Below are 9890 nucleotides of genomic sequence, written 5' to 3'. Positions count from 1 at the left end.
AAACAACAATAACAAAAACAACTACAAAAACTGTCACCATAGCTTTCTGAGCTGATCTCTGACTTGAATTTAAATGGTCCAGCAGATCCACCCAGAAACCACATTTTTATTGCCCCCTCTTAAATAAAAACACCCAAATAATCAAGGCAAGCATATTATTGAGAGCACTTCTCTGGAACCATCCACTAATCACAGAGATAATTTTAAACACATTGCTATACTTTCACCCATTGTTGCAGCCAATGTGTTACAAACCATTTCTTGAGGCGTCTTCCTCTTTTTAGCTCATGCTCCACTTTACAAATGTGCTTCTCTAGGGACTGATCCATCCTGGTGACATGCCCAAAGTATGTGAGGTAAAGACTCACCATCTTAAATCCTAGGAGCATTCTATTTGTTCTTCTTCCAACCCAGATTTGCTCCTTCTTCTGGAAGTTCATGATATATTCAATATTCTTTCTTAACACCATATTTCACAGGCAATAAATGCTCTACAGCCTTCTTTATTTTTTACACAAGTGCACCATACACGTGAAGCAATTGAAAATATCATGGCTTTGGTCAGGTGCACCTTAGTCCTCAAAGTGATCTTTGCTTTCCAACACTTTCACAAGATCTTTTGCACCAGATTCCCCATTATTCTGGACCCTTTGATTTCCATGGCTGTTGATTGTGGAGCCACGTAAAATGAAATCACCTTCAGGTTTTTATTCTCCTCCATTTATAGTGATGTTGCTTATTGGTTCAGTTCTGAAGATTTTTGTTTTCTTTATATTGAGCTGTAATCCTTAGTGAAAGACTTTTATTAGTACATAATTTATTCAAAAGTGCTTTAAGTCCTTTACCCTTGCAGAAAGAAAAGTTGTGTCATCTGTGTAATTCCAGTTGTTAGGGAATCATCCTCCAGTCCTGATGACACATTCTTCTCCATACACTCCACCTGCTGAGAGTCTTTTCTCAGCATCAGAATGAGAATGTATGGTGAAAGATAGCCCTTATACACACATTTGCTGATTTCCATTAACGTGGTAACTTCTTCTGTTCCAATGAAGGTCTCTTGGACTATGTACAGGTTCTGAGTGTGCCCAACTAATTATTCAGGAACTCTCATGATTTACATAACTGAATGTCTTTTCATAGACAATGATATAATGGCAATGGCATCTTCATTATAAATATGTAGGTTTTTTTTCAAAATACATTTTATTATATTTTTAGTGAAAGGATACACAGCAAAACAATTTCTACATAGATTGTTCAGTAACATTGGTTACATTTTTCACATTGTGTCAACATTCTCATTAATTCTATTCTAGTTTCTTACCCATTAACTTTATCTCACTGCCACCCATCACCCTCAACCGTCTCATTCATGCTTTAGAAAACTGATCATTCAGTTGCAGATTTTTCAAAATAGAACAGTACTCAAGGGTGATATACTTTACTTTTTTACTTTTCATTATGAAGTGAAGTTTTATAGAGAAAAAATCATCAGTTTTACATTCAACAATTTATATACTTTTTATTTCAACTCCTCCATTGTTAGCTCCTCAATGTACCATCATGTATTCCATTTTCATTCTGTATTCCCTGTTTCTGATCCTCCTTCTTTCTTACCCCTCTAAACTTTGTCCTTTGTAAACACTGCCATTTTATGTTAATTGGTTGATTATTCTACCACAGGGGTGAGTGCAGTCCTAGACCTGCTGGATAACTAGGGGCACAGTCTCAAGGGTACCACCAGTCCTTTCCAGATCAGTAAGCCTGGCCTCTTTCAAGATTTTGAGTTCTGTTCCACATGCTTCTCCTACTCTCTTCAAGACCTGATAATAATATGATCCTGTTGGGAGTAGTTGGTAGTGGTAGCTGGGCATCATCTAGTTCATTTGGCCTCGGGATTGTGGAGACATGTTTGTGTTGTCCATTATTCTATTGGACTAATTGTTTCCATATGTCTTTAGATTTCATAACTCTTCTTTCCTCCAGATAGGAGGAAGCCTATGGTTCCACTTTAGGTAGTTGCTCAGGGCTTTTAAGTCCTCAGTCACTACTTATTCAAGTAGGATTAAAAAAACATGGTGATTGTGAAGTATGGTAACACTTTGATGTTCTCAGAGACTATGGTCCTGACTTGCCAGACCCAGTGATTTATCCCTCGATGAATTTGATTATGCCTAAGAAATATTCATAACATTTCCTCCTGCATGCTCCATCATATCATGGACATATTTGAACCAAAGACGAATACACATATACAAAGACCCTTGAAAAAAAAAACTCTTTGCCAATCTATATATATTTGAACACACTTGTTCAGTCTACATGTCTAAGCTCAGTGTTGTTGCAGGATTGTATGAATAACAGTATTTTCTTTTTTTGACATTGAGAACCTTTCAATGTCTTGCCCTGCCCTCATCATTTCATACCCATCTCCCTCTTATGTATTGTCTTACTCTTCACTCAAGTTAAGAGTGGTCTACTCTGTAGCCTGTGACTATCTCTCTTTCCCTTTCCCATCCACTCCTGGTAACTATAAAGTGTTTCTTTTAGTGTAAAAATCTTTTCATGAATTTTTATAATAGTGATCTCATATAATATTTGTCTTTTGTGATTGCCTAGTTTCACTCAGTAAGATGTGCTCCAGGTTCATCCAAGTTATGAGGTGTTCACAGACTCAGTGTTATAATTGAATGTTGCATAGAATTCCATTGTGTACACATACCAAAATTTGTTTATGTATTTTTCTCTGATGGGCACTTAGGTTGTTTCCATCGTTTTGCCATTGTGAACAATCCTGAAATGAACAAAGATGGGTATGCATCTATCTATTTGTTCTGAAGCACTTATTTCCAATAAAATACTTCTTACTGTTAGAAAAAAATATCCCAAACTTTGATAAAGACAACATGGGTTAGTACTTTTTCTTGCACTGTAGTGCTGGGCTTAACTTTCTGTTGGCTGGCTTAGTTTCCAACTCTGTAGATGCTAATGTTAACTTTGCTTTTGTCTAATGAATATGCAAATTATTTGTCCAGTTAACCTCAAAGGCTAAGAGTTGATTGGCCTGTAAGATAGTAACCAGTTCTTATTTAGCCTAGCATGTTACCTTCTTGTTAACTTACCGGTGTTTATAGATTATGCAGGTTTTCTTTATATATTTATATTGTATATAATGTATGAACACTTATCTTCTTAAGCCATTTTCATAATGTTTGTGTGGGGACCCTGATGTAACTAAATTATGTATGTCACCAATGCCTATCTCTGGACTTCTTTTTAACATAGTTTCTGACTACGAAATCCTATGAAGTTGTAAAGAAATTGGGTTTACACATGCTTTTCCATAGATGATGCATTTTCTGTTTCACCAGATATTCAAAGGTCATTTTGTCCCCAAACAGACCCATGTATTATTGTTTACTGTGGCTGCATTGTATTTCTATACCAGTTTCATTAAGACTAGAATCACAAAAATCATTTTTCATTCACATGCCACCCTACTTCCATCTTTTAGGTGGCAATGTAGCAAACACTTGTACTTTGCATTGGAAAAAAGTGCAGCTTTGGCCCACTCAGCTCTCCAAAGCTGGCTCCATTCCAACTTTCCAACAGCATCCCTCACAAAACTCCTTCCACTTATTGCAGGCAACTTGGGCACACCTCCACTACTGGAAAAGGTTTAATCCTGGTTTGTGTTTTCAGTCACACGGCCCACTTCCAAGAATGTCCTTATCTTACCCCACCTCCAAGCGATCAATTTAGCTGGATTCCTTTTCTCTGAAGCATTATCCAAGTACTTCAGTCATCTCTTCTTGTTTGGAGAAAGAGATTTTCCACTGAGCATATGTTTATCATCATTACTAATTACCTCTGTTTATACGCATGCACAATGTTGTTACACTTCGTGGTTTTTTTAGCTGAAGGAGCAAACTCATTTCTACGCTTTTTGACACCAAACTTTATTGAGACCACAACTATACTCAGAGAATCAGACATTCAAATGCCAAGAGAACAGCTTACATGACTTAGATGATTAGCTCAATACTAAAAAATACCACAATGTTGATAGCAAGACGATTAACAACAAATGCATTTTCAGTTCTCATAGTCATTTGGCAACAATGAAGTGATCCAGCTCAAACCAAGAGCTATATGAAGTTAACAACAGCATTACAAATGTAACTTATGACATCAACCAGACTGTGAAAATCCAAAGCACTACTCAGTGTTCTTTGGGAATATAAGGCCAATCAGATGCAGATTGTCAACTGTTCTAACTTCGTTTTCCCACCTTACAACTTTCCTGATTGTTCATTTGGGCTTGTAATTCCTTATCTAATGTCTCAAACTCATGGAATGCAGAAACAAATGGTTCAAGATTAAAATCATCATTGATTGAGGACATCATTCCCTTTTTAATATGATTACTGATATTCTCAAATATTTTAATAACAATTTTAATATTATCATTGGTTTCTTTTATGTTAAAGAGACTTATAAATATAGGCAGAGCTTTAGCACTGAATATGCTTTTTGCCACATTAGGATTTTCCGACAAATTCAGTAACATTTTCAGAATGTGAAACTTGGTTTCCCTATTGCCTGTAACTAATAAGGACAGAAACCCTGGCACATAAGTGGCCACCAATGTGTGATAGTCAGTAGTAGTGGTGAGGTCTCTAATCATCTTTATTCCAGACAACTGCCCAGGGGAATCCACGTTATGAGCGAGGGTTTCCTCACAAACTTGACAAATGAATGTCTCAACCATAGTTTGATTTGGATGCGGTGGAGCCATGTGAATCAGGTTTTCTAAAAATGTCGTCTTCCCTCGAGAGGAAGGATAATTGAGTAAGGTTTCAATTAGTGAGACAACACCTGCATCTCGAATGAAATCTCGGGTAAACTGAGAAGCGCTTTTTGTACCCATTACGATTTTAGAGATTTCATGAATGAAAGGATCTTGAGTTTTGTCCCTCAATAAAAGTAGTTCTTCAAACTCTTCAGAACCAATCCCAAGCTCACATTGCACACACTTACACAACCAATTCCCACCAGGCTCTGCACTCTTCTTGGCCTTAAGATGCTGCCGAATTTCCTCTACTGACAAGTAGGAGGGCTGATGTTGAAATGGGAACCTAGGGTCAGGGTCATCCTGACTAGGCTGATACAAGCACTCCTGCTCTTCCCCTTCTGGGCTCAGTTCCATTTGCTTGAGGTTTCCCTCAAACATTTCAGAGAGTTCAGATATTGCTTCTTCAGGAATTCTAAAGGGGCTTAGAGATGGGAAGCCAAGTTCATGGCAAGGAACAGGCTTGAATTCAGCAGTGACCTCTTCCCAGCTTGGAGGCCTGGATGGTACATCAATTTCCTGCTCAGCCAAACCATTGAACCGGCAACTGGCCCTGCACACAGGGCTTGGATTTAGGTCAAAGCAGGCCTCATCTCTGTCCCAGAACCAGGACCCAAATATGGCCTCTTCTTCAGATTCTGGCCTGGCCTCTTCTCTGGCCCCAGCACCCATACTGGCCTCATCCTCAGTCCATAATAAAGATCCCAAAATGGCCCCTTCCTCAGCCCCTGGCATGGATTCATAGCTGGCCACAGCCCCAGCCTCCATACTGGCCTCTTTTTCTGCCCAGAGCCAAGAACCAATAATGACCTCTTCCTCAGACCTGAGCTCTTGTTTGACCCTGTCTCTGTTGTTTCCATCTTTCTGAGCCCTGGGCTGTGAACTGCTATTCGACTCTTTCTTGTCACTTGGCCTGAATCTACCATTGGACTCTTCAGGCAAAAACCAGGATTCCTTATAGAATTCATCTTCAGATCCAGATTCAAAACAGTCCTCTCTCTTTGACCTAGGTTTGGGCCTGATATTTACTTCTTCCCTGACTCTGGGCCTAGACAAGGTATTGGTATTTTCTCCAGGCCAGAGGCAATAAAGATTGCCAGTCTCATCCTCAGATCCAGACCTAGACTCAATAAAGGGTCCTTGTTTTATCCTGGGTCTGGATCGGGTATTGGTCTGTTGTTTAGCCCTGTGCCTGGACCTGGAATTGACCTCATCCTTGGGCCATGATCTTAGACTAGTCTCTTCCCCTGTCCAGAAAGAAGGCACTGTAGAAGTCTCATCTGCTGACCAGAATCCAGACTCATCTGAGGTCTCTTGTTTGGCTCTTGGCCTGGGATAGCACCAAGACGCCATATTACTCTGCTCCCCTGAACCAAACCAGGACTGTATTCCAGCCTGTACATTTGTGCTAGATAAGGCCTCATTCTCCATGTCAATCGTCTCCCTATCTATAGACAATGTCTTAGTTCTAGCAATTGACCTAGACTCAGAACTGACAAGTGGCCAGGTCACAACATTAGTTGGGGTCACTTCATCTGTCTCAGACCTGGCCTCAGCCCCAAACTCAGTCTGGGACCATGCCTGGATTTCATCCTTGGGCCTTGCCCCAGCCATTGACTTAGACTCAGTCTTAGGCCGTGCCCCAGCCATTGCTAGGACCTCAGTCTTGGGCCGTGCACCAGCCAATGCCATGGACTCAGTTTTGGGCCGTGCAGCAGCCATTGCCAAGGTCTCTGTCTTGGGCCATGCCCCAGTCATTGCCATGGCCTCAGTCCTGAGCCGTGACCCAGTCATTGTCATGGCCTCAGTTTTGGGCCGTGCCCCAGCCATTGCCTTGGCCTCAACTTTGGGCCGTGCCCCAGCTAGTGCCATGGCTTCAGTTGTGGGCCATGCCCCAGACATTGTCTGGGCCTCACCCTTGGGTCTTGCTCCAGTCATTGCTTTGGCCTCACTTTGGGGCTGTACTCCAGTCATTACCTGGGTTTGGGTTCTCACCTTGGGTCTGACCACCAGAGGGATTTCAGCCTCCCTTTCTGCCCCTCCCCCAACCTCTTCCCCAGCCTTCTTTGCAGACTTGGCCTGGGAACAAGGCTCAATCTCTGCCCCGGTCATGGTCTCAGTTACACAGGAGGTCCAGTATCTACCCCTACCCAGTCTCAGCCTTAGCCACAGACCTATCACAGGTTTGGAAATTCACCCTGTGATTGTCAGCTGATTCAGATTATAAAGAAAGCAAGTGTTAAAGTAAATCTGCAGTCCAGCGGTCAATCAGGTTCCTTTCCAAGAACAGTCTCTGCCAACAATACAACGTTCAGAGGAAGCACAACCAGGCTGGGGAAGGATGAATTGTTCTTGGGTGGGCGCAGACCTGTTGAGAGTGGTGATCAGCAGTAACTCCACCACCACCAGAGACGCCACTAGCGAAGGATCTAGGGTAGAGACAAAGGAAATGGACCCTTACTTCATGCAGACACTTGTACATAGAGATTGAAGCTGGGATGCTTGGTGGGGCAGCTGGGTATTTAGAGAAAATCTCTCTCTCCCCTCATTTCACCCAGACATCTTACCTCCAGAGCTGCTGTGGCACTTTGGTTATTACAAAACATGTAATGGAGCGGGGTGGACATGGGGTGTCAATGGGAAAGAATAAGGAGTATTCCCAGGCTGAACTCTGACCACTAAAGTCTACTCATTCCCATACCAACTTGCTCCAATCTGGCTGGTGTGAGTCCTCCTTCTTTTCCCTGCTTTCAGCAGTGTCAAGCCCCAAAGTAGACCTGCCGGCAGTCCTAGGCACAAACAAAAAGAAGAGCCTAAATGCTTGGTAGTGTGTAGGTACACATTTTGGCCATTGATGCAAATATCTCCTTTTCTAATTGGGTTAAATTTGTATAATGAAACCTAACTCCCGGTCCTGCTTCTTACAATCTCCCTAAGACTCTCTAACCTGGAAACTGTGGCAGTGCAGGAATCTGGCAGAGTAGAAGACATGGAGGAAGCCTTGAATCTGCTTAGGGCATGCTCTTACTCTCTAGTTCCCATCCCGACTGCATACCAACCTCCAGAGATTTGAACCAGTATCCTCCTTCTTCTCTGTCTTGCAGAATTGACCAGCTCTAAAGCAGGCCTATAGACAAACAAATGCAAAGCAAAGTTGAGACAGTCCAGAAACAATGGTAGCAAATGAGTGCTTGGTGGACCAACCAATACCAAGGAGCGGAATCCCAGTATTATCACCCATTCAACATTCTAGGTCTTGTTGGGAATTATTCTCCAGATCTCTGTAGCAAGGTTTCAGGAATAACAAACCCCATCTTTTCACCCTTATCTCCCCAATCACTTCTTTGACCAATTCTGAGAACGCACCACTAGATGGACCACAGCCCCTCACCCTGCAGGACATAGATTGGGGGAAGGGTGCCTGCATATTTGGGAGACCAAGCTGGGAAGAGGTACCAGTAATTTGACTCTCTAGTCCATCCCACCACCATAGCCCATCTTCTTCTGGCTCCAACAAGGTGGGGACAGGGCAAGGGTGGAGAGATGAGAAAGCAGGTAAGAAGAAAAGTGCTTAGAACACTAGTATCAAAGGGAAAACTAGTGGCAAAGGGAATGGTGTTCCATAACCTTCTCTGATGCCACTTTTCCCATCCCAAAATCAGAGACTCCAGTCAATTCCTGCAGTCCACACACCTCCACAAATCCAGACCACTTTCCTGCTCCTCCTTTGCTCAGGCCTCTCCTCTGCAGTGCACACTGCAGTTTGGCAAAATCCGTGATACCTAACAGGCACACAAGGGGCTTTGGCATCATAGGTCGCCCAGGAGAAGGGGGCAGCAACAACAGGGTTGGGGGTAGCCCCTGAGCACAGAGTCCATGGGGTCTCTTTCCTGAATGAAGTCCAGAACACACCTGCCCCATGTCAGCTCCGCACTGAGTTCTCATGATGAAGGTCCCTGTGCTGGAGACCCACAACCTAAACCCCCCCATCCCCATCCCCATCCCCTGCTCCCCTTCGCCATTTCTCCTGCACAGCCCTTGCCCACCACACACATAGAAGGAAGGGTTTTCCAGGGCCAGAGCGCTAGGAAGTGCCTGGCGTGGCTCCTTTCCAGAGGAATTGAGGTGTCTCAGAACCCACCCCCTGAGTCCCCAGTCTGGTCGCCTGCCTCCTCCTCCACCATGGCTCCCTGATGCTGCGCACCTTTCAGGGGCCCGCTTCGATGGATCGCCTCCTTGTCAATCCACCAGGACCCGAGGCGATCAGAGGGTCAGCAGTGGTGGGACCCTTCCTACAGTGCCCACCGCACCCTCACTTGCCTTCCCAGGTCCAGGCTCAGGTCGTCGGCCTCCCGATCCACTGGCAGGTCTTCACTCGGATCCCTACCGCCTTCGGTGCAGTCAGATGGCAAAGAGGCGCCGCTGCCGCCACCGCCGCCCCCGCGCTGCTGCACCAAAGTGGGCAGGGGATGCGCAGGAGTGCGGCAGGGAGCGCTGGCGTCGAGGGCGACGGGAGGGGGGCGGAGGGATACGGCGGCGCAAAGGGTCTCTACGCGGCACCCCCCCCCCCCGCCAACACCCCCCTCCCGCCGCCAGGCCCCCCCGCAGTCCCCAACCAGAGGTGGGCGGGGCCGGAAGCAGACCCAGCCAGGAGAAAGATTTTGGCACAAGGTTGCTCTCCTCTAGGAGGCCTTTTGGGGGCGACCACCACCAGTTTTATGGCACTGACTTTGGGGGGAGGCCTGGGGATGGGGTAGAGGTCAGTGCTGGGGGCAGGAGCAGAGGTCTTGATCGAGCAGCGGATGGATGAATATCGAAGTGCCCCTTGGCCAGCGCTGCCCACTGCCTGATAATTAGCCCCTCTCCCCTGGCTGAAAGGTAGTGTCCAAGCTCGGGCAAGGGGGGAGGGGCGGAGCGGGCATTGATCAGGAATGAAAACCTGATTTCCCACAACGATGGTAAACATCTGAAACACTGTATGGAGTTCAGTCTAACAGGTTGCAGTTAGTCAACGTTTCACTGCCCAGTGCCACCACTA

At 44.7% G+C, this 9890-nt stretch overlaps 1 protein-coding gene across 2 annotated transcripts; it reads right to left on the bottom strand.

Moving 5' to 3' along the window:
- Positions 1 to 4273: 4273 nt before the first annotated feature.
- Positions 4274 to 6964, bottom strand: LOC142434495 (G-protein coupled receptor-associated sorting protein 2-like). 2 transcript variants are annotated; one of them, XM_075539204.1, is made up of 2 exons: positions 6830 to 6964; positions 4274 to 6685 (listed from the first exon to the last, which is right to left on the bottom strand). In XM_075539204.1, exons 1-2 carry the CDS (start codon positions 6962 to 6964, stop codon positions 4274 to 4276), a joined length of 2547 nt encoding a protein of 848 aa, XP_075395319.1. The 2 variants fall into 2 exon arrangements, with proteins under 2 accessions (XP_075395319.1, XP_075395318.1); XM_075539203.1 differs by having other exon boundaries at positions 4274 to 6964.
- Positions 6965 to 9890: the final 2926 nt, after the last annotated feature.

Source organism: Tenrec ecaudatus, chromosome X (assembly GCF_050624435.1).
Source record: "Tenrec ecaudatus isolate mTenEca1 chromosome X, mTenEca1.hap1, whole genome shotgun sequence".
In the NCBI taxonomy this organism is placed as follows: Eukaryota; Metazoa; Chordata; class Mammalia; order Afrosoricida; family Tenrecidae; genus Tenrec; species Tenrec ecaudatus.
This window is presented reverse-complemented; position numbering and strand designations above follow the sequence as displayed.

Bases quoted from the DNA above. Each gene is read 5' to 3' on its own strand.
- LOC142434495 (XM_075539203.1), bottom strand. From the start codon at position 6,964: ATGACCGGGGCAGAGATTGAGCCTTGTTCCCAGGCCAAGTCTGCAAAG.